Source organism: Numenius arquata, chromosome 18 (assembly GCF_964106895.1).
Source record: "Numenius arquata chromosome 18, bNumArq3.hap1.1, whole genome shotgun sequence".
NCBI lineage: Eukaryota > Metazoa > Chordata > Aves > Charadriiformes > Scolopacidae > Numenius > Numenius arquata.
Window position 1 is genome coordinate 8,976,776 of NC_133593.1, and position 27,725 is coordinate 9,004,500.

Sequence of the window (27,725 nt, forward strand, 5' to 3'; positions counted from 1 at the left end):
ACATAGAGTAATTTATAATCAAGGTAGTTTATTTGTGTGATGCTGAAGTGCTTACCTGTAACTCCCTCAGCTCTGCGACATTTTATATATGTATGAATAAAATATAGAGATGTAAATCCAGTGAAAAGAAAGGAAATTGTTACGGATTTGCACCGATGCGGGTAAGTGTACAGGCTAAAGGAGCTCCTTGAGATATCCCCAACCTTAACTGCAGATAATTCTGTATGCTATCTGCCATCTTCAGTTTGTTTCCCTTGTAAACCCGGGAGCAGCAGAATGAATTTCTGAAACCAGTAAAATCTTTTACAGATGGAAGGGGAGAGGGTTACATCCAGACAAGTGGAAAGATAAATTTAATGTGCATTCTCCATCAGACCTCAGTTGCATTCTTTATACACATTTTTTTTTGTGTGCTCCATTTTTGCTGTCCAAGATAAATATCACTGTCCTATTTTTTAATGGATTTGGATTATAAAGAGTTGAGAGGTAGGGAATTTCCTGACTCTAAACTGTTCTGAGTCTTTCTTTGTTGATACACAGTCGTTAATCATTGGAAGAGGGTGGAAAGGAGCCACATCTTCTATAATTTACTGTGTTGATATCATCGGTTTTTAAAGCAGGTTACCAAAGTCTCAAATGCACGTTGACATCTGTTTAGTACTGAGAAGATAAATATGACAAGCTGCCTGATGTTTACTGAGATTTTTTCTGTAATCTTTAATTAGATTTTGAGTAACTGGCAGTGAAGGTGAAGTTGGCTGGGGCAAGCCATATTCCACTTGCATCCTAATCTACCACGCTGTGAATGGGTGAACCGTCCTTTGCCTGAAGACTTCATATCGAGTTCTGTTTGTCTTTCTGAAAGATCTTCCTTAACTAAAATAGCAGTTGTGGGTTTGATACAGGATGGCACTGACCTGTGATGCACAGGGCATTGGACTTTGTGGTCATAAGGGCTTTTTATGGCATTGAAATCTAGTAGTGATTTTGCGGTATGTGTGTCTGTACGCTAAGCCTTACAGGCTTTGTCTTCATGTTGTTTTTTTTTCCCAGGACAACTAGCAGCAGCGGTGGGCTCACCATCACTAGTTTGCTGAAAGAAAAGGAAGGCTCTGAAGTGGCTAAGTTTACTTTAGAAGAACTCTGCCTCATTTGCAGCATCCTCAGCACTGCGGAGTATTGCCTGGCCACCACCCAGCAGGTGAGCTTTCCTCCGCGGCGCCTCTGAGCTGGCCCCCAGCAGCACCCCCTCTTCTGTCACCAGATGCTGAGCTGCTCCCTCTGAGGGGCAGGCTGCTGTGGAGACTGGAGGAGTCAGAAATACTAAAATATCCATAGTAGTGTCTGCTTCACATAGCAGCCCATTGATTATTGAGCTCTGCATTATTAAATCTATATTTCAAAGAAAAAAAGTATTGATTTTACTGTTTCCACCTGAGAAGAGTAATTTGCTTGTAATCCTGCTTTGCGGCATCAGTTTTGGATGCTCTCCTTTTATACTTGTTACATAATTTGTTTTGGATTGGGAACCAATTTTTTATTAAAAAAAAAGACTTTTCTCATGGTTCATGATCTCCCTTTTATAAAAACAAGAAAAAAACAGTAATTCAGAGTAGGTTTGGGAAAACACTTGCATGCAATACTGGGGCAAGGTGGAGTGAGGAGAGAAGGTATTTCTGCTGATAGGCTTTGCAGCCACAGTGCTCCTTACATTCAGGTGCTTTCAAAATGCCTTTGGTTAGTAGATGAGCTGTGATGTTTGGCGATAACAAACCAAAAGCCTCTCCACCACTAGAACTGGCAATCCTCCTCTGCAGTTTGGGCACAGACGGGGTGTTGGAAAACATCTTTATTCGCAGGACAGGTGCCACGGTGTTAAGCTCGTCCATTAGCACGTCACACTAGAGTTGCATAAATGACCTCGGAGGTTATTTCTTTGAGGACACAGTGCCACCATAGGCCATCCTGGCAATATTTCTAGGGTGTCCAACAAGGAGAGATTTCCGTTGCTCACTGGCTGAATTTTGGATATAGTCTGAGCACAGATTAGATTTTAAGCAGCTGGCTTTTCCAGGACATAAGTTTTCAAGAATGGTCATTTCCAGTAAGAAATCTGATCTTTCTGTTGCTTCTTTTGTTTCCTAACAGCTGGAAGAGAAACTCAAAGAAAAAGTGGATGCAAGTCTGGTGGAGAGAATCAACCTGACGGGAGAGATGGACACTTTCAGCATGTATGTTCAGCAGATGCACCCTCCCAGAATATATCAAACATCCGAGTTTGTCAGCCAGATGGTGCTGGAGTAATGCAAGCCCAAGATCCCAGTGCCGTAGGACCCACCCAGATACGCAGCCCAGGCATAGGCATTTCCCTGGTGAAGGAATGGTCATCCTTTGGCTAGCCCAAGAGCAGCAATAGCACAGACTTCAGATGTAGTTATTCCCCGTCGTTCCAGCCAAAGGAACAAGAGCACTGGAAAGGGGAAAGGAAATAGTGAGTTTCCATTTGAAACATCATTTGCATCTTGGCAGCTCTGTGAGGTGGCTGTTACATTTCAAGAAAGGAAGCTATTTCAGTACATTCCTTCCTGCTTTAACTTCCCACTGTTAATCAGCAGCCTTGTCAGTATGATCAAACCCCGTTTCAGATGACATAAAAGACTGATCCAATCTTATATTATACTTGAGAGAAGATTATCATTCATTAAAATAACTTTTCACGTAACGATGCTAAAAATACTCCCCTCTAACATCCTTTCCACCACTGACAAACAGATTGAAATTTTTTTGAGAAGGAAATCAAAGCAAAAAAATAATTGTTTTGCCTCACATCAGGCAAAAGAAAACCTTGGCAAAGCTGGGAAATATAATCCCTATCACCAGCTCTCCTTCTCCCTAAAACTAAGGTTCAGCCCAGATAGCAGTGAGATGTTTTCAGAAGACTTCCTTCCTGTGATTCCTCCTCCCTTGCTCCAGTGGGCAGGATCCCACTGAATCTCCATCCAGGTATTTCACGTGGTCTCGGGCTCTGTTCCAGGCTGCAGAGACTCCCTTCCCTTTCGATATTTCTCAGACCTTTTTAAGAGTGAATCCCTGACCGAAAGCTAGGATTGCTGTGTCCACTAAGCCAAAGCAAACAAGGTAGCTGGGGAGTAGAAATAAAATATGCCATATGGTGGGATTTTCTTAACGTGGACAAGTTGAGGGTGAGTTTTATGTTTTCTGGTGACCTGTCCGGCGAGGAGCCAGGTACCTTGAGTCACTGCCTCGCGAGGTGGTTGGTCGTAGGCAGCCAATATGATGTGTTTTGGAAATTGTTTAAACGTATAGTTCGCGTTTGCTGTTTTGGACAGCTTTGAAGTTAAACTGACAGCCCTGATATATCTTGTAACAAAGGCTTTTTAATTGACTTTCAATCTGTTCCAGTATAGAGCTTTGTCCAGTCTTCTGTCAGTGTAAGTCATAGCTATAAACCTCTCTCTGGCGTTTGCTCCTTCAACATCAAACACGTTGTTTCTTCTGGGATTTGATGTCTTGTTAGGCATGGTCATAAAGAAAGTGATAAAACGTTGCTGCTTACACACCCTGGAAAGTGTTTCTTCCTTTGCAGAAAGGAGAGTGCAGAACCACCCCAAATGTGTATAAAGCGATTGACTTGCAGGGTTTTACCCCTGGGGTGGCTAAGCATTTTCTTTGGGAAATATGGGAAAGATAATGAGCTCTTCTTGAAGCTCAACAGAAGGAAAATTAATGTGCAAATCCAGAAATCCGTGATTCCCACCCCCTACCCTATTGGTCAGTTGTGAGACTGTGGGCAGTGGTCAAAGACCTCTTGAAGCATTGAGCTTTCCAGGCTGTGTTAGAACCATACGGCTCATTTATGGCCTCAGCTTCCCTGCCTGTCAGCTTCTGTGCATCCATCAGGGATTGTGTGGGGATTCATTAACTGTCACTGGAGTACCGTTACGTGCTGCCTGGGGCAAAGGTTTGAAGTGGCTTCTTGCAGAACCAGGATCCAAACCCTCTTGGCATGTCGCGATGCTTTGCGTTTGCAGCACGGTCCTTCCTGCACCGTTACTCCTCCGCAGCAGGTGTGATTGTTTTGAAATATAGACAAATAGGTTTCTCTCCCTATTTGCAATCTTGCGGTTTTTAGGCAAGAGCCTGTCCTCGGTGACGCAGCTCCCGACACCCCTGTTGTGTGGGGACAAGTGATGCAGTCACTCACCTTCCACCTAGAGGGTTGCGTTTCATTTTGGTGCTAAACCACAACTCTTCCCTGCGAGTCAGTGCCAGCAGGTGCCTGCAGGAGTCAGCCGTGCCCAGGAGACAGTTATTTCAGTCTCCCTTGGCATCGCTTGAGCCGGTGGCATCCCCCAGGGGAGTAAATCCCATAGTGCCCAAGCAGAGACACCAGCAGAAATGGTCACAGGCTTTTTTTATCCCAATGCAAGTTTCAGATCATGTAACCTGAAGCCAGTAGTCACTTCGTCTCCCATGCTAATTTTTCCAACTAATTTTGGATGAGGTTGTCTTTACAAACAAATTAATTGCTCTGAAGGAACAGTCTTTTACTTGGCCTCCTGTTCCAGTCTTTATGTGGTGGAGCTCTAGGAAAGGGAATGGGACAACCTCTGTGGGTTGCGGTGCAGAACAGCGCCCAGATCCCAGCAGCAGAATTAAGAGAGGGTGATAGCGTATCTCGATGGGGAGGTGGAGACTTAAAAAGTAGTAGTAGTACCCAGAACTCAGTACTCTGAGTAGTGTCCAGAGCTTCACAAAGAAAACAAGGGGGAGAAAAGGTGGTTTGAGGAAACGTTGGTCAGATTTCTTACAGATCTGTGATTCCCATCTGTGCTACCATCGTGAGAAAGAGCAAAAGTAAAATCCAGTTCTTACACATATAATCCTGAAGTTGTAAACAGGCATCTCTGGCAGATTTGACGTTTACACCGGTTTTAAAAAACGGCACTTACTTAATGAAACAATCCCTTACTACTTCTAGCAGAAGTTGTCTGTAACACAAGCGCTGGGTTCTGTGCCCTCGAGGGTGGTCCGAGTCGCTGCAGGCAGTGTTTCCCGGCTGTTGTTTTAGGATCAGTTGCACCTTTACGTACATCATAATATGGTGGCACCAAATACGTCTCTAGGCAATATCATGCTGTTTAAAAAAAAAAAAAAGGAGGGAGGGAAATGTGTTTGACTAATGAGTCCTTTAGTCTGGTGTATGTCTCTGAGAAGCTCAAACAATGGATGGCGGCAATCCTAGACATAGTGTAAATAAGACATCTGCCTTGATCTTCTCAAGTGGGAGGCACGGTCAGAACTCATACAGATGTGCTTTTTTAAAACTCTCTTTTCAGGTTTCTGTGAGTAGTAGAATATTGACTGTGAATAAGTGGAGAGATGATTAAATGTTAGTTTTAGGCAGACTGGATTAAATTTGAAGCCAAACCCAGTCTGAGCTCAGTACTCGGGGGTTTCTCCTCTTCCTGGCGGGTGGGGGGTTCCCCCATTAGACACCTTTGATCTCCAGCCCCTTCTATGTGTCAAAACAGTGAAAGGTCAACTATAAAAATGTCCTCTCTGCGCTAAAGCCCATTGTGTAGCTCCCCGATGAACAGCATACAGAACTGCCCGGCTTCTTTTCAGTACAGGTTCTATCTGTGTGTGTTCACAGCATAACCCTCCTGTCACCTTTCACAGTCAGATAAGCCGGTTCCGGCGCTGTGCTGCTGAGGACTGTTCTAAAACTCATGCTTGTTTTTTTTTTTGTTTTGGTTTGGTTTGGTTTTTTTTTTTGCAGTGTGATTTCCAACAGCATTCAGCTGTTAGTGCAGGACCTGGATGCAGCCTGTGACCCTGCCCTGACTGCGATGAGCAAGGTAGGGGATGGACTTGTTTCGGAAAGAAGTAGCCTTAAGACCCTCGTGGAGTTCTTCTTTGCTTTGACGGCTTGATTTGACTATTGATATATTCTTTTATGCTGCCTTGAGACTTAGCCGTATATTGATTTCTTCTTGCTTCTTAGAGCAGCAATTGCTGTAGTTATAAATATAGCCTTAACTCCAAAAACTCCCATCATTCAGATTAGAGCTTTCATTCTTTTGCAGCGTGATTAAAACACATGGATAATAAAAGACTTTCTGTAAGTATCTAAGGCTTTCTCTTTCCCCTCCTAATGCCTGTGAGAGCCTTTAAAATTGGGAAAACTTTTATTAGCATGAAATTTCAAATATGCCTTCTCATGTGCTATCCTCTCTGTGATCTTTGACAAGTTTTACCAGCCTGCTTGTTTGTGGCCGTTAAGTGGAGGTACTCAAAGGCTAATAGGGAATGGAGATTGAGCCCTATTGCTTCTGTGATCCTCTCAAGGACATATGGAGCCATTCCTAGAGAGGCCCATGTGATTAGTGCTTCAGGATTTTGTTGCAGTTACACTGCCGGCTTTTATACGTTTGAAATGCAGAGCTGTGTTTTCTTGCCAAAGTATTGTGAAAACCCAGACTGCTTTAGACAGAGGTGAAGACAACAAAAGTGGATTGAACTATTTTTTTTTAATTAGAAATATTAAACATAGAGCTCCATTTTTGTAGGATCAACACACTGTCTCGCTGCCATGAATTTTAATAGCTCTCTGCTTTATGATGTGTTCCAGCTGTAACTAGCCCCGCCACCCCCAGCTAATATTTGAAGTGGAATGCAGTTGGTAATAGAGCTTGTACATGTTCCAAATGAACAGAGGATTTCTTTTTTTTCCCCCCAGTTAAAATAACACCGTTAGGAAGGCTCGGCACTTCAGGTGTTGTGTGTGTGCCGTGTCAGTTCCTTAGATCTCCTGAAGGTACGCAGCGTAGTAGTATTTGAATTGCTTAGCTCTGGCTGTTTATACCCAAGTAAACCACAACCTTGAGAAAGCAGCAGCTGGTAGGCCATTTATTTTTGTCTTTGGAACACTGGTAAAATGCAGCACATGTGATGGGACTGATGATATATAAACAAGTTAAGTGTTATGAAATTAGCTAAATAAATACTTGTCACTTGTGCACACATGCCACTATTTGCATCAGACAGAGTCGCTTTTATGTGATTTTTACTAGACCTGGGTTTGGTGAAAGAGATTTTTTTTCCATCACCCTCCTCCTCCCTTTCCTTCGGGGCTGGGTTATTACTCTGACAGTTGAATAAGAAATGCATATAATTATTTAAATGCAAAGTTAGTATTTGGACATGTGAAATTTCAGTCTTTATTAAAGGAATAAAGACTCTGTGCCTGATCTTTCCCAGTTTTCCTGCACTGGGAAGGCACGTCTGCCTCAAGACCCCTACTCCATTAGGACTCTTCCTTTGTTTAGTTTCTTTTCATTTACTTCACTCTGGTGTCTCCAAGATTCAACATTCCCAGTCCTTTGTTGGAGTCTGATTTTTATTTTTTTTTCCCCCCCTTGCAAAAATATTCAGTAACTATAGAGGTAAATTAAGAAATACTTAAACCCTAAATCCACTTTGGCTGCAGGCCACTTCAAGAGATTTAACACAGAAAACTACATTGTGAATATTGCTTTCAGCTGGGAATGGTGCTCGGTTTCCCCGATTCTTTACCTTGTGTGTTCTGGAAGAAATGGTAAATGACGGAAAGGCCCCATATTACAAAATGTGTAGGTGATAATCTTTACTCAAACTTTACAGCAGGTGTAGAATGATTAAACACGGCTGTGGGACGGGGAGCTGGGACGTGGGATGGGAGAGGAATTTGCCGTTAACTCCTGTTATGTTCTGGATAGCAAAGCACTGTGAATGGGTTGTACTGATCTGTAGCAGGCGCTTAAATTGCCTGTTGTGCTTCATTTTTAATTGTTGGGATGAGGGAACTGCTAATCTACATGGGATATTTTTGCCCCAATTAAGTTTATGGATTGCTCTGGGTAAGGTTTGATTTACTTGCTGAATTAAGCATCGATTTATATGTAAAACTGTGCTTGTAAGTGGGGCTGGGGGACATTTTAGTGACTCATGTCGATCGCTTGCTGGTTTTTTACATTTTGCTAAAACCTTTTGGCACAGCTGCAATTTCCTGCTTCCATACAACTGAGTGGACAACAGCAAGCGCTTAAACACGGAGCTCTAATAATTTCTCCAATACATACAACGAAAGCCCCAAGAGCAGAGCAATCAGAGCTGCCAGCCGCTAATTAAAAGTCAGCGTGAGTGCGTTTTAGCCGTCACACAAGGTGCAGCAGCCAATGGCGTGAACCGAAACCCCTGACAGAAAACGGTGGAGGCAGTTTCAGAGGCAGCAACATCTGCTGCCTGCAGGACCCACCGCCTTTCCTTTCCTTCCCACCTCTTCCTGCAGGAGCCACGCAAGGTCAAGGGAGAAGGTGCTGGCCCAGGACTTAAGGAGTCTCCCTGTGCCCGGTCTGGAGCCTGTAACGATACGGGGTGCTACTGAGCACGGGGAGACTTGGAGACCGATTCACCCTCCGTTAAATCACGAAGCAACCCCTTTTGCCAGAGACCCATGTCAGTGCTGGACATGGAGGGGGGACACCTGGTGGTTCCTGGTTTGGCCCTGCCACCCCACTCCCGGCTCTCTGGGGACACAGGGACATGTATGTGGGCACATGGGGACGCACAGCTGGGCAGACCCAGGACCACTCTTGAGCACCCACTATGCCCAGAAGGTAGTGCAACTCGTGTTATGTGCCAGACCACCCCAGTTATGCTCAGGGTTTCTCTCTTCTCCTCCCCTTTTTAAGAAAACACCCTCAAATCTTGATGTTCCTGTGTTTTTTTGTTGGGATAACCAACTCTGAAAGTAGCACCAGGTCTTCAAAGCCAGGTTGCACCTACACAGGCGGCCACATCACAGAATGGTGGGGGTTGGAAGGGACCTTCAGAGATCATCTAGTCCAACCCCTTGCCAAAGTAGGGTCACCCAGAGCAGGTTGGACAGGAACACATCCCGGGGGGGGGTTGAATATCTCCAGAGAAGGAGACTCCACAACTTCTCGGGCAGCCTGTTCCAGTGCTCCGTCATCCTCACAGTAAAGAAGATTTTCCTCATGTTGAGACGGAATTTCCTGTGTTGCAGTTTGTGCCCGTTGCCCTGTGTCCTCAGGGCGTGCAGGTGCCTTTTGGCTGCTGCTGGTCGCCCCCTGCGCTGGGCTTCTCCGTCTGGCCGGCGAGCATGAGGCCTCGCTGCTCCTGTTCTTTGGGCTCATTTTCAGCTTGTGTATGTAAACTATGTGGATATCCCAAGAAAAACATAGGACGAGGGAAAAAGAGGAATAAATTTGAAATGACAGGAACAAAGCTTTACCAGAAGAGTTGGGCTCATATTTCTTTTGATGACTTTTCAGTATGTGTACTATGTCTTTCATTGCAGCTACTGTTTTTTTTTTTTTTTTTCGGGTGAAACACACCCACATACACACACAAAGGGCTATTTTTACTGTTCATGCTTTAAAAGTTTGGTTGTAAAGTATTGCTGTTGGAATGAAGACCAGCAAAATGAAAAAGCTACTGTTTTATTGTTGTTGTAATAATTCAACTCAGCAGTCCCTTCCCACTTTCTGGCCGTTCCCGCTGTGTGGGGATGGTCTGGTGGTTGGGGATCGCTGTCTGTCGAAGAGGACCAGCACTGGGAATGTGCGAGTCCATCAGGGAGACAGGCACCAAGAGTTTTCTTCAGATATGACAAGTCCCATGAAGAGCAGAAAAAGTGGTTGTCTCTTAAGCAATCTTCCAAATGGAGGCAGGATGGAATGAAAACCTGTGGAGCAGGTGATGAGACAAATTTCCCTTGTAGCTACCGGGGTGATGTGAGATGAGCGGGTCGGGGTTTTGTTTGGTTGGTTTAAATAAGGACAACTTTGGTAGGACACGCGTAGACTCTCAGACACTGTGGTTTTGCAAAGAATTTGACTTCTCTTGCCCATTTAGTCAGTTAGGCTGCATGATGTTTGGTTGGAATTTTGGTTGGGCTGCAGGGGATGAAGTAGCTGTAATTAAATTAAAACCAGGAATAAAAAACTTTACATGCAAAATCCAGAACTTGAGAGAGCAAGTTTGAGGACAAACACACCCTCAAAAGAAAAAGCCGAGTTTCCTATCCTGATTTCATACCCATTTTCCTCCTGTTTCATCTCCAGCATGAGGACCTGCATGTCCCAACAGTTAGTTGGAGCACATTGCAGACTGCGTAGTCTCTGGACAGTAGCAGAGTGAAGAGAAGTTTTCTGGGTGCTTGTGTTCCTCAGTGAGACTTTGTTTTATACACGGGTGTTTGGTCAGGCCAAAATTACCTTTTTTTTTTTTTTTTCCACATGAATTACTCTGTGTACTCCCCGTGTACTGCAAATAAGGCTCAGAGAAAGTCAAGGGAGTCGCACATCTGGCTTGCAGGGGGCTGTTCCGTTGCATTTCTGCTAATGGCAAATGAAAACAAAATGGGAGGTTGAGTAACTCTTCTTGTTTTGTTTTTTGTTGTTTTTTTTTTTCTAATGTGTATTTGGGATGAGCTGAAGTTGGCATCCTAGCTTTGTACACCAGAAGTGTTTTCAGTGTGAGCTCCGCTGGTGTAGAGCTCTTTGGACTTTAAGACTATTTCTACCTCTTCCATCTATCTGTCATCAGCCTCACCAGTATTAAAGTCTTGGCTGCCATACAGGAATCCAGACTTTGCAAGCTTGCAGATATTTTCTCAAATGCCTATAATCAGGATTTATATGGGCACTTCATCCCGGCAAACTGGAAACTGTTAAATATGAAGGCAATCTGGCGTGCTCCAAAAGCCTCTTTAATCCTAGCGGTCCCCGTTTGTGTAGGTTACTGGTCACAATCTCTTTGGTGCAAAAAGGGCTGTTCTGGGTTTTCTTTGTATCTTGTTGTGGAAGGTTTTTTGCTCAGTCAATATAGTGACGAAGAACTTGACCTTGGTGGCAAATTGCAGAGGCAGTCTCTTGATGATTCCTTAGAGATCTTTTGGCAGGAAGTTTGTACAGTTTTCCTTACCTATTGCTTGAATCTTAATGAATTAAACAGTCTCTTTGGTTGTTTTTTCCCCTTCGTGCAGATGCAGTGGCAGAACGTGGAACACGTTGGTGACCAGAGTCCTTATGTCACCTCAGTCATTCTCCACATTAAACAGAACGTCCCCATCATCCGCGACAACCTGGCCTCCACGAGAAAGTATTTCACTCAGTTCTGTATAAAATTTGCAAAGTAAGTTACCAACATGGCACAGAGTTTATCGGGGTCTCTGATTCTCACTAGTCTGTACATGATAATCTGTTTTCTTCCCAGCGTGCAGCATCGGTGGCTGTTAGTGTCGGGGTGAAGACCCTCTCCGTCTAAGGAGACCACAGAGGGAGGTGGGGTAGCGTGGCAAACACCAGCAGCTGCTGGCAAGGTTAAAAGATACTTCAATTTCTTGTCTCAAGTTTGCTGCTGAGGCAGATTTTCTCAGATAGTTGTATTGATTGGTTCCTCCTTATGTGCCTAAACCAGCCCATAAAATATCGTGATGATCATGGTCTCCTGTCTGCCAAGTACAGAAGGTTTTGGATTGGACATCTTTAAAAGGCTTTGAACGTCTGAATGGAAGCACGACTCTTGCTATGGGAAACTACTTTCCTTCCAGTGATAAGAGGCTGCGATGCTTCCAGATACTGAGAGATTTGGTACATCGCCTCAAAATAACTTTTGTAATAGCTCTAGCACTGTAAGGAGGGGGGGTGTGATGAGTATATTCTACCTTCACAGTCTAAAAGCTGCTTTTCTGGGCGAAAGTAGTTCAGTAAGGAGAGGAAATATACATTCTGATTTTGGGGGATATTATGAGTATCTTCCTGGCAAGTCACTTAAAGTTGAGCAGCGTGAAAGAACTGGAAGATGAGACAGAAATGCCCCTTTGCCTCTGGATTCGGGGTTGAGGGTACAGCTCTCCAACATCTCCTGGAGATCCAAACTTTGAAGCTGTGTGTCTGAAACAAAAATTCAGTTCTTTGAGAAGACGCTTTGCACTCTTCCCTGCTTGCCTGTGGCCAGCTGAGCTTTGCATGCCAGTGGCCCAAGAAAAACCCTTGGGAGGACTCTGCCAATTGTAGCTGCTGCTTTTGGTGTTGCATGTGACTACGCTAGTGGACTCGGGAGCAGTACCGTGCCTATCATGTGTCACTCTAAAATACCTTAACGTTTCATTCATCTGTAATAAGCTAATCATCCTGAAATAAACGGTATGGCCTGGCAGTTACTGTGTGGGTTTGAGACTGGAGCTTCAGCAGGGAAGGATGCAGCAGGCTCTCCTGGGAACCGTTAGCTTTCACAGCAGGGAGGCCGGCCTGAGAGTTTCGTCCCCCCTTTCTATCTCAGGGTACTCATTAGTTTGCATTAAGGAGCAGTTACTGATAAATCATATTATGACGTTGCCCGTAATCACTGTTTGAAATGCTGTCTCAGTGAAAATTTATTGCACTTAAGCCTTCTATGTGGTTACGCTGGAATTTTATATCACTAACATGGTGATAAATAAAAAACCCCATTTACTCAGCTGCTCACGGCACACTCTTAATACCTCAGCTTAGTTGCCTCCCTTTTAACCTTATTGCTAAGCACATACCAAGTAAACTCAGGATAAAATACCCAGTTCTCACATTTGAGACAAGTTCACATCTAAGCTGAGTGCCTTCATCACAGCTTGTTCCAGAGAAGAGCACAGAGACCTGCAAAACTGCCGCTCCTCTTCAAAAGCTTTTTAATACAACCACAGCTCTGATCTACAGCCCGTTAACATTAAGACACGGTCCTGCATTCACTGTGCTGTGGAACAAGTGTAGAAGGGAAAATTTGGTTCCCGAAGATTGTTTTTGCCAGATCAGATCACATGTAGAGTCCTTCTATACAACTTGGTTTTTAGGAGAGAGCCCGGTGGTAACGGTGCACTGATCGACTCAAAATGCTTGTGACATTTTAATGCATACAAACATTTATATTTTTGGAGCTCTGAATTCTTATGGAATATGCTGGTCTGCCCAATATAAATACCTGGCCTTTTGTGTGCTCCACACACTGAAAATCCTTTTAACAGGCATTGTGCTTCCCGTATGTTAATGCCTTCCTGTATGTTAATAGTGAGTATCTTTTTGAACTGCCGGCCACTTCTCAGCTCTAATGGATTGTATAAAGCGCTAGTGTTGAGTTACAGGACCACAGGGGAGGAGGCATCTAAAGTCACTAAATTTAAAACTGAGGGATCTGTGCCAAGTCTAGAAGAAGAAAAATGGCCATCAGAAATTGCATCAATCCTCTAACCTAATTTGTCATTTCTGCTTTGTTTTGACCAATGTGCAACCCTCACTCTCCTGAAATAGTGAGAAGCGTTCGGCTTTCCAGGAGGCACTCGCAAGCTGGGTGAGGGGCTCTGTTCTCACTGCACCTCGGTCCTTATCCTTTGAAATCAAAAACCAGAGTGGTGAAGCCATGGCTGCTACGCTGGGATGTGTTTGGGAAGTCTGTGACCTGACCTCAATGAGGAAGGGATTAGAACCAAGAGACAGGAAAAACAAACAGCTCTCCCCCTAGGAGAGGCCTCGTCCATCACCAACAGCCAAGCGTGGTGGGTAACTGCACAGGATCCTCCCAGTTGCTCTGGCCTTTGCATCGTGCTTTTAGTGAGAGGAGTTGGGTGGAACAAGATGGCGATGAGGAGGCTGCTGGAGGTTTCGAAGCAGTGGGCTCAGCTAAGCCTGGGTGAGCCTTGCAAGGGCCGCTCGCTGCCTCGGAGGGTGGCGTAAAGCAAAACCCTTCTCAGCTGCGGTGACTCAAGTGACACCAGGATGCTCTGAGTGATGTCCTGTAGTAGCTCATCTCCCATCAGACAGACAGACTGTGGTTGTATCTATGTCTGCTTTGCTTAGCAAGGCGTTGTGTTTGATGCATCATCAGTGCAGGGGACTGGGAAAGCACAGGCTTTGGCAGAACCACTCCCGTTGGATGGGAGCCTCTCAGATGCTGTGGTTTCTGTGCTTTAGGTTCCTAATCTGTCTTGCACTGCTTTATTATTGCACTGGGGATTTGTCTGCTTCTATGGAGGGTTTGCTGGATTCAGTTTTATAGCCGAAACTGTAAATGAATTCTGGCATCCACTCTAGCTCTGTGGATGTGCAGGGAGTAAAGGCATTTAGAGTACAAAACCTCGTGCAGAGCATTACCGTTGGAATACGCACGTATTATTCACATCAGGATTGCCTGCTGTATGCTCAGGGAGCCAAGCGTCGAGTCCAGCTGAGGCGAGAGACTCAAGTGAATTTTTCAGTTCACTGCAACTGCTCTTGATGGTCTCTGCTAGTCCAAATAAAAAAATTAAAAAAAAAAAAAAAAAAAAAAGAAAAAAAAAAAGAAAAAAAAAATACCAGAGCAGCCCTTGGATCTTACAGTTTGTCTTGTCTGTCCTGCTGGAGTTGAGAAGCTGTTTCCAATAAGGCAGCGTGAAATAACAGGCATGTGGGGATGGAAGGTCGCTTTACCCTTCTGCATTGATTGTGGGTGGCCATCTTAAGGGGCCTGGGAATTGTTTCATGCAAGACAGAATGCTGCCTATGGGAGACCATGTGGTTATATGGAAAAGAAGATTAAAAAAGAAGAGGGGAGGGGGTCCTTTGGCTGCTGGTCTGCCACCCTGCAGAAAGAATGGCTCGCCCTGTTTCTCATACGCAGCATGAGCATTAGCTCCACGCCTGACCTTACAGAGGGAGGGAGAGTTGGACCTACGTGCAAGATCAAAGGTACAATTAATCTCTTGCACTCTGCCGCTTGTAGCGAGCTGCTGCATCCAGAGCTGCTACCGATTGATCGTTTTATAGGATCACCTAAGCTCCAGCTGTGCTTGGTGCTCTCTTAATTGCCCTCCGGGAATTAGTCACACACCTGAAAAATGGACTTCTTAAAACAGATAAGTTACATTTCTGCTGTAATGCTTTCATGTGAGAGGAGACAGGGCTTGTTTTCCTCCTCTTATTTATATTTTGTTGCCAAGGTTGTTTCTCTGGTGGCCAAATTCAAAGCTGTTTGGGGCAGCCCAGTAGCTGGTTCTCAAGAGTAGTTTGAAATTGTTCTCCTTGACACCTCTCCAGGAAAAGATGATTCAGTGAGAGAGGTCGTGGCTGTGTCTGAGGGAAGGGGAAGGGAAGGAGCCTTTGCTTGGAAAGACTCTTCCTTGAACCATTTCTTTCAATTTGCTCAGCAGCTTGGCATGCTCTGTACGTGAGTTACGCTTTTGTCATTCTTCCATGAGAAAGGGCGAAAAATAAATGTCCTGGCTTGAAAAACAGGTGGCAGGACAAACAAGATGCTGTCCATGCTCCTTGCTCCGTGGGAAGGAAACAAATAGCTTGACAGATGCAAGGGGGAAACCACGCTGAATTTAGATCATCACCATAAACGGCATCGCATTCTAAAGGACAGAAAACAGGCTGACTTATATGAATTTAGGACAGAGCCATTAAAATCAAAGACCTGCCACCAGGTCATGGACAAGGTCCTGGAAACGTGAGCTTTGTAGGCATTCAGCCAAAGGCAGCCGTGTGAAAGAAGCAGAGTGCATTAAGAATGAGGCAGCAAAAGGAAGACAAGAGTATCTGAGTGGTGTGGTCCTTGTGAGACGGCGTTTGAGTTGCTCACGCTGGCTCCTCTCCTTGTGCCCAGCTCCTGGGTTGTCCTGGTGCTGCAGCTTGGTAGGGTTGGAGGGGCAGGAGCTTGTGATGCAGGTGCTCAGCCAGCACTTCTGCTTGAAGGGAGCATCTCCTTCTCTACAGAAGAATGAAACTACTGCAAAGCCTAAAATCAAGAAGCAAAAAACTGAAAGCAAAGCTGATGCTCTGGTGTACATTGTCTAAGGTGACGAATATTGGGCTTCCATCCTTTCCAGATTCTCCCCGGTTGAGTAAATGTACCTTAGTCATCTTTCTGAGTCTGAAGTCCATGTTAGTAAAACAGGGTAATGGTGTTTTCCTTTTCACAAAACTTTTTCTTGATTGTGTTGGCCAGAAGCTTTCTGGAAGAGTGCCTTTCTCTGTGAATGTCCAGGGCCCAGCAGACCTCCAGCCTTGGCTGGACCTCAAGTTCAGTGTGTAATATGCATATTATGGAATTACTAGTATGCAGTAAAATGTAGGTTCTGGATACAATCAAGATACTTCCACTCTGTGAATAGCTGTACAATCCTGGCGTGTTGCTGGGTTTATTATGTACAATAGTTTGTTTGCTTGTTCTTGACCTTGTGCTGTAATACTTCATATATAGTTTATAGCAATTTATTTACATAGAGTATGTGTGCAACTTCTCAATAAACTTAGAGATCAGTATGGATTAAATAACTGTACCTAGGGCTGGTTGGTTTGTTATTTAGTATACTTAATGTGGCTGGGGTCAGCTTGAGAACCAGGCACTTAGAGTGTCTTTTTGGAAAGCCATCCTGGTTTGGTTTTGAATGCTTAGTTACCATACAAGACTGTGTGATTCCAAACACCCACATGTAATTGTGTCATTTTCTCTCTCTTCTCTGCAGCTCCTTCATTCCCAAGTTCATTAACCATCTCTTCAAGTGCAAACCTATTAGCATGGTGGGCGCAGAACAGGTAAGAAAAAGTAATTGCGTTGGCTGTAATATTTCGTCACTTTTGGGTTTTTGTTAAAAAGGGGCAGAGAGTTGAGTTACGTGTCCTGAACTCTGGTGCAGCTGGGAAAACAGTAATACACTCTGGTACAGGGCAGAATAGAAGGAGGTTTATAGTGATCCTGCCACAGTTGAACCTGTCCTGGGAGAGGGGTCCCAGGCATCTTCTCAAGCAGGGGAGCTCTCACTTTGCCAGTCAAAGTAACAGCACAGGAATGACAAACCTCTTACACGCTTCTCTAAGGTGTCATGATGAGATTGTCTTCAGTGTGCTCACACAAAGGAAAGAAAGTTGCTTGTGGCAGAAGCTATTGCAAGAAGCTCCCGTGTCCTTCTGGGCATGTTAGTTTGGAGAAGAGGAGGCTGAGGGGAGACCTCATTGCCCTCTACAGCTACCTGAAAGGAGGTTGTAGAGAGGTGGGTGTTGGCCTCTTCTCCCAAGGGAATAATGACAGGACCAGAGGAAATGGTGTAAAGTTGGGGCAGGGGAGGTTTAGATTAGATATTAGGAAGAATTACTTTCCTGAGAGAGTGGTCAGGCACTGGAACAGCCTGCCCAGGGAGGTGGTGGAGTCAGCATCCCTGGAGGAGGTATTTAAGAAACGTGTAGACATGGCACTTAAGGGCATGCTCTAGTGCCCGAGATTGTTGGTTTGCGTCTGTTTGTGGGTGGGTGTGGTGTGTAGTTGTGGGTGTTTGTTTTGGTTTGGTTTTGGTGTTTTGTTTTGTGTTTTTTGTTTTGTTTTTTTGTTTTGTGGTTTGTTTGGGGGTTTTTTTTGTTGGTTGGACTCAATGATCTCAAAGGTTCCTTCCAACCAAGAAGATTCTGTGATTCTCAGAAAGACTTGTTCTGTCCCATCCTTTCACAGAATAGGTCACTCAATCTCCCTCTGCTGCTATGATGACTTCTCCTGGGGTTAAACCTATCGCTTCTCTACTTGGAAGAGCTGGGGCCTGGTCAGTCTGTAGTTGACAACACAAAAACTTTAAAAAAAAAAAATCCCAAAAAACTAAATCCTAACCCAAACCCCCAGGTGTCCAGGCGGTTTCTCAGATCAGGTAATTCAAACACCAAGACTTTTTTTTTTTTTTTGCAAGTGTTGAACATAAAGCACCCGCAGTGCATGGTCTCACATGACTGTGTGTGTGCCAAGAGCAGGTTGGTTCCTACGCAGTCCCCACGCGGGCCCGGTGATGGCGGTGCTCAGTGCCACGTGCCCGCGGTGGCCTCCTGCCAGCTTTCAAGCAAAGTGACACCAGATCCTCCCGGGGACTGTGTGCACTGCTCCCAGGTGCTGTCTCCTTCCTCTCCGAGGAAGTAAAGCCGTGGGAGCCCAGGGGCTCCTCCGCAGCCTGATGGCAGTTTTGCTGGAGCCTGTGTCCTGGCTGAGTTCCATGAGTGTAAATAGATTTTTAGTTCCTCTGGTTTGCCTGCTAGTTATGGATGGCTGCTGTCTTCCTCTCCTCAGAGCTCTGCTGGGAGGATGGGGTTGTGGAGGCGTAGTGCAGCGTTTTGTCTCTTCTGTCCCAAAAATTGCTAAATGGAGACTCTGGGTTTGGTGGGAGTTTTGGATCTCACTGGGCGAGAGATGCTGCAGTGCCTGAAGACAGGGCAGTTTCTTTCCTGCATAAATGCCTTCTGGGCCTCGCTTCCTCAGGCGTTACAAACACACATCAAAACACGGCTCCATGGCGGGGAGGAGCCGTCTCCACCTCTGCCACTCCATAAATGAGACCCAGGGAAGTGACAACCCAACATCTGGGGCTCAGGACTCCCCAGCTTTCTCCCAGGAACCCACCTCCCTGTTGCTCTTCCAGAGTGCTGTAGATACCCCAAGATGGTGAGACACGATGCCAGGGAAGGAAGGATGTTGAATTATTGCCACTTGAATTAATGTACTCCTTTCTGTTTAAATGTTCGTGAACAGGAGCCCCTGTCCCCGAGTTGCGTGTGGGTGGGCAGCGCAGGGTATTTATTGCCTTGAGATGGTGGGCGCAGCTGCAGGGCTGTGACCCTCCATCTCCCACCCCTGCCTGTGGGCTGGGACCCCGCTGCTCTGCCAGGATGAGGTTTGGATGAGGCAGGCTTTCAGCTGTGCCCTGCGCATACAGCTGCTCCCCTGTGGGCTGATAAAAAAAAAAAAAAAAAATTAAAAAAAAGCAGAATCATCCCTAATGGGACTGCTGTGAACTTCAAATCGGTGCCTTAAAAGCTGCTTGGGTTTTAGGCATCAAAGATGGGTTCTGAGCAGTGTGTGTCTGCGAAATGAAACAGGAGCTTTACTTCAAAAACCTTCCTCTTTCTTAATGGAAAGCAAATGAGCGAAGCACAGTTCCTTGCTTGTCTTTTGCAATGAGCAATAACCTGAGAGTGATTAAATGATGTCTTTTTTTAAAATAAGCATCTAAAGTGATGAACCGGTTGCCAGCAGTGGGCTTGCGTCTAATGTTAAAAGGTTTTAATATTACTATATTGGAATAACAGGCCTAATTGGGTTCTTTAAAGTAGACCGGGAGGTTTTTATTAGCCAGATTCACAGTGAATATATCTCATTGTAATGGTACATACCTTCCCGGGGTTAGATGTACAGAATCACAGAAAAAAAAAAGAAATCAACAAGTGGTTGAGTAAATGCCGAAAACCACACAATGGTTGGTTGGGTGCAGGAGGAAGCACGGTGTTAATTCATTTGACCTCAGTATCTACAGAATGGTACAGCTACAGGTAATCAAGATTGTTTCTCTTTATACTGTGGAGGGGAAGAGGACTGGAAATCCACGCCTTGTGTGCCAGATGTTGAGCTGCCATAAGTCATTTCAAGGCAGCAGAGCAGCGCTCTGTTAAAATCAATGAATGGTGCCGATACCACCACGGGCAGTTGTGTCTCCTTCAAGTGTCGTTATGGGGGTCAGTCCCTCCTGTTCCTGCAGTCCAACTACCAGGACTTTTTCTAATGTGGGAAGTGTTAAACTTTAAAGGATGCTGGGTTATAGCAGCTAATGGAGCTTGGTAAAAGGGACCTGAATAACAGCACGTGATTAACTCTATTGCAGCTGCTGCTGGACACTCACTCTCTGAAGATGGTTCTCCTGGATCTGCCCTCCATTGGGTCCCAAGTGGTGAGGAAGGCTCCTGCCAGCTACACAAAGATAGTGGTGAAAGGCATGACTCGGGCTGAAATGATCCTGAAGGTAACTCAAGACTTTTGATAACCTGCCAGCCAGACTGCTGGACTGGGAATCGGAGCGAGCGAATTCCAGGGGGCCCTTCCTTTGAACGCGGCAATCTGCAATTGCACATGAACGTATGCGAGCTTGTCCGGGTGCGCTGCCAGCTGCTCTACAGAACTGCCTTAATCGCCTTGGTTTTGCCCCCACTCTCTTTTAACATCGCATTTGAGTTTTCGTCCTCATTTTTCAAGGTAACTGAGGGCTCGAGTTCTGCTTACTAGGAGAGCTGGGACACCAGATTCCCTCAGGAACTTGTGAAAATCAGAGCTAGCATCCGTAAGTGTCTGCCGCAGGGTGAACCCTCCAGTTCAGGTTACTCCAGGCCTTTGTGCAGACTCCATCACGCAGGGGAGCCAAGCCGTGCTTGAGTCACCTGTTTACTGTCTAGTGTAACAGCCAGTGCAAACATGTCTGGGTTACTGTATTCACCAGAGTCCTTTTTCATTTTCCAGACCTGGTGCCTGGAAAATGACCCAAAAGCAGTGTGTTGTCTTCGTAAAAAAAGTAACAAGCAAAGCAACCTCCCCTTCTCCCCCATCGCCTTGCTGGTTTGATGCCAGGAGAAGCCAAGGGAGATGTGCAGTTGTACCCTCCTGGGCGATGGGATTGTCCCCTGCTCACCAGCAATGCTGTGGAGATGTTCCTGTGAGTGACTCAGAGGGACCTGGGGTCGGGCAGGACAGGCAGCTGCCAGCCGGACCCTCCTGTAAACGGCGGCTAAGGCAAGGAGGGGGTGCAGAGCCTGAGCTCTCTGTGCTGGCCTGCTGCTCAGCATGGCTTTGCTCCTGTGCCCAAGGTAATGTTACTGCTGAGTTTGCATTCTGAATTCAGAAATCTGTTCTGCAATTCCGTGCTTTTAACATAAGGTGACTGAGACGTCAGTGTTAAAGCAAGTCTAAATTTTCTTAGAAGTGACCTGAAGAAAAACATTTGGTACCGGTAAGGGAGGAACAGGGAAGATTGGTGCCTGGTGCGTACAGAAACAGGCCTTTCCTTGGAGCTTATATGTGAATCAGAAAAGTCATGGAGTTGATTTGTCTGCCCTTAACATCACATTGGCTTCGTCGGGGTTGAGATGAGAGCAGTACAGGCAGTGCCTCGGGCAGGCAGTGCAGGCAGCGGAGTGCTGCTGCTCCGCAAGCTGAGCAGTAGCAGCGTGACCGCTTTTCCAGACACTCCGTTCTTGCCTTGCTGCTGCGTGAAGCACTTCTGCCAGCCCCAAGTGAAGGCTCTGCGTCCCTGTAACCAGTAATTAAACAGCAATAGGCTCACGGCATTCAGTGCTCCTCAGAGCTGTTTTACAAAATAATGACCCGTGTAATCAGCAGGTGATGGGGCTGAATGGTTGGCTGGGGCAGGTTTGTTAATTGTAGTGACAGAATAGATCACCCCGAGCCTAGGTCACCCACACATGGCATTTGGGGCTGGTGTCAGCACCCATCTCTTGGGTTTGGGAGAGAAAAAAAGGCTCTTGGAAGTGCCTGCTCCTGTTGGAGCACCAGTATTTCTGTAGGAAGGTTTCCTTGCAGGAGCCCAGAGCCGACTGGTCATCTCTGGCCGTTCTGTTTGCCTTGTGGGTTGTCTCTTTTTATCAGTGCTCAGACTCTCTCTGCTCTTTCCAAATTGTACATTAAAGGGTCTAAGAACTACTTCACCCCATCAGAAGCACAGGCCAAAACACTCCTCGTTGTTTTCAGGGCTCTCCTACCTAGTACTAAGATGGTTCAGAAGCAATGCCTCTGTTACATACAACAATACCACTGTACAGTAGTGTGCCCGGGCTTATACCGGTGTGGCTAATTCATTAGGAGCACCATTGAGCCCGTAGATGGCATGAACAAATTCATTCAGCTGAGCCCTACAAAGCACAGATGCAAGCGGGGAGGAGGGCATCAGGGTGCGCACGTCCTGCAGAGCTGTTTCCTTTCTTCTCTGGCTACGCTGTCTGAAGTTCCAGCTTTTCATCTTGGCAGAAGATTTTTACAAGGGCTGTAAATTAAGGATTTATAAGTGTATACATGGCTATGATGTTTCATTGGTCTGAAGTGCAGGGAAAGAAAGAAATGTCTCGGTGACAGAATACAGTGTGGGGTGAGCTGGGTCAGTGGAAACATATGGAAATGTTTTCAGAGACAGGGAAGAGTCTGGTCCTGTGCTGTTTCTGCCCTGCGTACGCGCACACATTCACACACACACTTCCCCAGAAAGATGGTTTTGCCTGCCCAGCATTATCAGAAGATGTGTTCTCTGTGGAGCTCGTTGCTTATGTAAGGAAAATACAACAATGAGTAATCATCTTTCCAGCTTCAGGGTTATTTTAATTTTTTTTCCTGACTTGACCATTTCTGGGGCGAAGAGGGTGTAAGCGCCGGGGCAGACCTCAGCGAGGGGTTCACACACTGCATCCCAGCCTCTCCAGAGGCGTGTACAAGAGGAGCTGCACCCAAAGGACAGAGCGGCTGTGTGTGGCACTGCTCGCCCATCAGGTTATGTGTCAGAAGCAGGAGTGCACGGCAGATTGCTCTGACCCACGCTGTCCCGGGGACGGTGGTAGGGACTGCAGAGTGCTGTCAGATTCCCCCACAACACACTGTCTCTGTCCTGCCCCTGGGCAGGGGGGAGCGAGAGGGACACGCAACCAAAGCGAGGGTCTGGACTGTCTGATCCGCTGGGGACTTTCTAAGCATCACCACTGCCACCAGCACTGCCTCTGTCCCCCAGGCAACTCCCCAGCTAGTCTTCCCCATGCAACAAGATAAAATCTTCAGCTTTGCCAATATGCCAGTGCCCGCCAGCCCTGCAGGTTACAGAGTCCTCTTTGAACCGTGATACTCAGCCCCTGGGGTCCGAGCACCAGCGCTGTGCTGTAAGAGACCCCGTCCTCCTCCCTGCTCCTGACTTTACTTCTCTTCATTCACTTTTAACTCTCAGTTACTAACAGCATGTACAGCCTCTTTCTTGTTCCTTAAGCATTTTATTTCAGGAGAAGCCACTCCTGCTGTCACTTGTGTGCCTGAGTTGGCTGAGCACTGGCTTTAACTTGTAGAATTTGTCTGATCTCTTTTTTTCTTGTCTTGGCAGGTGGTTATGGCTCCGCACGAGCCCCCGGTTGTGTTTGTCGACAATTACATCAAGCTCCTTGCTGACTGCAGTACAGACACTTTCCAGAAGATACTAGACATGAAGGTTAGAGCCTGTCCCACAGGGTTTCTTCTCATCTACTAGCACTGCATTGAGATTGTTGGTGACTCTTCTCAGTAGAAACATGCAGGGGTTTGGGAGTGGGAAAAGCACTGTAAGGCAATCGTATCCTTTGTACTCTGAAAGTGTGTAGAGCTGCTGCTGAAGAATAACTTTTCAGTTCACTTAGCATCCTCATAGCTGCTCTGGCTCCCAGGGCTGAGCTCAGTTGTCTCTGGATCATCCAGAGGCCTGCACACAGCTCTTGGTGACTAAACAAAAGGTTGAGGTTTGAAATGAGCTCTCCTGCAGCTATTCTCATACACACCCGCTCCCAGATCGATGATGTCTAACTGGCTTGCTTCACTGCTTTTTTGCTTACGCAGGGCCTGAAGAGGAGTGAGCAAAGCAGCATGCTGGACCTCTTCCGCCAGCGCCTCCCAGCTCCCCCCTCCGGAGTGGAGAACGCCAGCTCCCTCTCGCTGAGTGCTCCTACACCCGAGCAGGAGTCCTCTCGGATACGGAAACTGGAGAAACTCATCAAAAAAAGACTCTAAGTGAGCAGAAGGAAACTCTGTTGCTCAGGACTAGCTGCAGTGACTGAGAGCAAAGCTCATCAGACTTATGATTTACAGTATGCTGCTGAAAAATCCGTGTCCCATCACTCCCCTGCCCTGTGATCTCTTAACCATCGTATACTGCAGCGCTGCATCTCCATTCAGACCGAGGGAGGATCTGACCAAGGTGTTTGCCCTTAGACAGCTTAGCTGGAGTGAAATCCAGGATATTGCTGGGTCCATGTGGTGGAGAAAACAGAGGTATCTGGAGGTCAGCAGCTATAAAAACGGTTTAGGTGGATTCAGAGAATATCTGGCTGTGATTCACTTGGTGCCTCAGCCTTCAGCCTGGCTGAGCTCCTGCTGTAGCACCAAGGATTTTGCCTGAGAGTTCCATGTTGCCGCTCACTCCCTGTTGCAGAGCTGTTCCTCTGTTTCATTATTTTTTTTGGGGGGGGGGACGAGGACCAACCCCAAACCATCACCACCACCAAAAAAACCCAGCCCTTTAACAGCTGGGATCCAGGCATCTGCAGCTCCACTGATTTAATGAGATGCCCAGGAGAGAACCCCAAAGCAGATTTCTCCCCTGCTCCCAGGACAGGCATGCGTAAACCATGAGTAAAACAGCAAGGCAACTCTTTTTCAGAGCAGGAAGAAAGGGCGGAATTAATGCCTTCTGCACCTTGGCAAACCTCCTGCCAACAAGCCGGCAGCCTCTGTCGCTGTTACAGCTTAAAGGCCAAACCCTGGACATCTGCAGAGCCCATCTCCAGCTGCTTGTTATTTCTCTTGCGTGTGCTGGACTCGCCCGCTGTCCCCGATGGGAGTTCCCGAACCACATCTTGCCCTCTCTCCACAAAGGGCCGTTCATGGAGCAAGTGTCAAACAGCACCAGCCCCTCATTCTCATGCCAGCCGGCGTGTCCCCAGCAGGGGTGTGCCCCTTTGGCACTTTCACTGCCCTGCAAGGAGAGATGCTGGAAATGTTGGCTTTAACAGGGAACTTGGGCCTTTTCCCGGGATGGGACGTTTACAACAGCCTTAGACTTCAAGGGCCTTCCTCTCCTCCTCCTCCTCCTCTGAGCTTCAGCTTGCACCGCTGCAAGGAGGAGGAAAACCAGAGGTGAAATATTTTGGGTAACCCAGGCCCTCTTCCCGGGGGGCCAGCTCCTGCTGACACCCAGCCACCAAGGCAGCGTGGAGCAAGACTAGGGGTGGTGGTTGTCTGTGCCCTGCCCATGTGAGCTTCCCCGAGGAGCCTCAGTGCAGGGAGACATCGCCTCGTCGTTAGCAACGCTGGATTTCTTCCCAAACTCCTTTGTATCCTTTTTGGGGGACTTAGAAGGCATATGCCCAACCGTGAACAATTGAATCCCGTGTGGGTTTAGGGGCAGATCAACCAGTTGTGCCTGCTTTATTTTAACTCAAGCTTCACTTGCACGTGCAGGAGAAAGAAGTCCTGTACCAGTTTGGCAGGTGAGGAGTAATCATGCTGTCAGATGCCTTCTTGGGTGGTTCATGTTCCCCACCAGTTCGATTTGGGCTTTAGAAGTATATTTATTAGGGGCTGTGCTCACCACGGGTTGTAATATTCACTGCTGTGCATCTGGGAGGGGGGAATTAGACACGCTCCAGGAAAATGAGCTCCATCCACCCAAACCCAGAGCTTCGCTGGGACCAGGGAGGGAGGAGGTGAAATGAGAAATCCCTGAGTGAGGCAGAACCTGGGCTCACGCTGCATCTGCCTGTTTGTCCTTCAGCACTGTCCCCTCTTGGGCGCGGGCTGCTTCCCCTTCCCTCTCCTCGCCCTGTGGCTGTGGGAGGGCAAATTTGGTGCCTGGTTGGTAAAATCCCATCCTCCCTTTGCACAGCCGGCAGGTGAGCCTGCGCTCGGACAGGCGGGAGTTGATCACAGGATTAGTGCAGAAAGAAGAAATCTGCAGATTAAATCCTCACTGGTCAGGCTTTCTAACGCTGCTCAGACCAACCTGCTGCTGCAGCAAGGTGTGCACTAACGGGTACACTAACACCAATCCTTCAGGATGTATTTTTCGGGGTCCCCAGGCTTAGGTCTTGGCGTGCGGGCACTCAGCTGCAGGGAGTCGTAGTGGTGATGTCTGATGTAGAGCAGCAGTAACAACACTTGTGGGGAGGAACAGCAGTTTCTCATCACTCTAGTTTTACAAATCTTGCCGAGTCTGCTGCTGCTTCATTTATTTCTTCTGCTGATTTCACATCAGGTGACAAAAGAAGGAACGGTGGTTGAAAGCATGTCGGGACTGTAAACGGCCGTTCCCCAAGGACAGATTATCTTAAGGTGCCTGTGCAGGATGGTTCACACGTTATCAAATGCAGTAGCCAGGGAGGAGGAAACACGGGTTTGCAGAGACTCATTATTCCCATGGGGGGATGAATAATTTATTTTAGATTAATTTTTCTTTGCTCTGTCTATGGATGACTCTCTAACTAAATTATGAATAGCTGAAGACAATGTTCAAGTTATCATCGTGTGTTTTTCCCTGAAGGCTTCCCCCCGTTTCATTCTCTGCATTTCATTCTGGAGATAAGAGGAAATAAAAGGAAAAATTAATTTTTAGTTTCAGCCTTTGAAGAATGCTACAGGTCTGGGTGTTTGGAGTTCCACTTCTAGAAGAGCAAGTCCGCATTTTTCTACTTTCGGTATAAGGGTTTTGTCCCCCTGACTCTTGGGTATTTATCAGATTTGGCATGTCTGTATGCATACATTAGCTGTTTGGGGGTTACATCTCTGGGGAACAAAGGATGGGTTTTTTTTTTTCCTGTATAAAATGACACTTTCTACGTTTTTTGGCTGAGGTGTAATTCTGGCTGTATGTTGGAGTGTGACACTAAAATGAATTAAATGGTTACTGATGTTCATCTGCTGGGTGTTTTCTGTACAGCTGCCACGCAGCAAAACCCCAGAGTGGGACAGACCTCACCCAAAACGTGCCGGATCCAGGGCTCTCTGCTCTCCCTCTCCATCGCCATCTCCTGCAGCTTCCCTCTTCTTCTGGCTTCTCCACCTTCTGCTCCTCCAGCAAGTAACTCTCCGCCAGCAGTATCTGCATTCACAGCAGCTCCCTGTGCCATGCAGGCAGTTCAGCAGAGCTGAACTTGTGCCCCTAAATAATTGGATCATTTCTGATGACTTTAACTGCTGGAGACATTTCTGAGAGATACTAATTTTTCCTTTGAAATTAAGAGGTAGCGCCTTTTTTTTTCCACATGATGCATGACGTTGGAGGAGTTTCTTTTGCTTGGAGAATTAATGACTCATTTGCTTTTCTCCTACTGCTCTGCTGGTCCTGCCCCCTCCACCCTTGGGCAGGAGCAGCCTGCGCCGGGCGACGCGGGTGTTTATTTCTTTCACCAGATTTACAGCTGTGACTTCCAGCATCCGAGTTACAATGTCCAAGTCTCCACAAGCCTTTTCTTGGCCGCAGCTGGGCGGGCGGCAGACATGGATGCGGTTCGGCAGCATCAGGCCACAGCTCTGCTGCACTTAGGAAAATTGAGCTGAAACATTTGTCTTTGGGCTGTGTCAGAAAAGGCTTTGGCAGAAAAGGCGTTCCTCTGCGCTCCTGCTCCGCTGGGGCCGGTTACACCAGCTAGTGCTGCCGTCACCCAAAATTTCTAGGTTAAAGCCTGTGCTCATTCCCTTCTCTCAGCCAGAGCAGCTCCACTGGTCCTGAGCTGGAGTCTGGGTGGGAGTACGTGGCCTCAAGTACGTTGCCAGTCTTGCCGGTGGTGGGGGTCTAGGCCCAGCTCTGCTCAGGGTGCCAGGGGTCCCTGCTGGGAGCGGGGCGGGGGGCCGCTCCCTGGGCCCTCACCTTGCTGGGATACAGGGTCACCAGGACCAAAGTACCCTGGTTTCCCTGTGCTCAGGCCCCTGGGTTGTAGAGGTGCCCTCCCATTCTTGGCAGGACGCAGGGAGCCCACAGGGAGAGGAAAATAAGCCTTTGCCGCTTGCAGCACATGCAGCTTCTCAAAGCCCTGGGAAAACCTTGGCTCTTGGCTCAGCAGTTTGCAAGGGCAGCAGTGGCAGGGCTGTAAAAGCTGATC

The 27,725-nt window shown here is 46.9% G+C and overlaps 1 protein-coding gene across 1 annotated transcript in view; it reads left to right on the top strand.

Moving 5' to 3' along the window:
• The window catches only part of VPS53 (VPS53 subunit of GARP complex), a 68,032-nt gene extending 41,493 nt beyond the window's left edge, over positions 1-26,539 (top strand). The window contains exons 15-22 of the mRNA XM_074160922.1: positions 1,054-1,201; positions 2,149-2,231; positions 5,804-5,882; positions 11,075-11,223; positions 16,565-16,634; positions 19,727-19,864; positions 22,985-23,089; positions 23,470-26,539. Coding sequence (XP_074017023.1) covers positions 1,054-1,201; positions 2,149-2,231; positions 5,804-5,882; positions 11,075-11,223; positions 16,565-16,634; positions 19,727-19,864; positions 22,985-23,089; positions 23,470-23,640 — 943 coding nt within the window. The 3' untranslated portion in view covers positions 23,641-26,539. The remainder of the gene's footprint in view (positions 1-1,053; positions 1,202-2,148; positions 2,232-5,803; positions 5,883-11,074; positions 11,224-16,564; positions 16,635-19,726; positions 19,865-22,984; positions 23,090-23,469) is intronic.
• Positions 26,540-27,725: the final 1,186 nt, after the last annotated feature.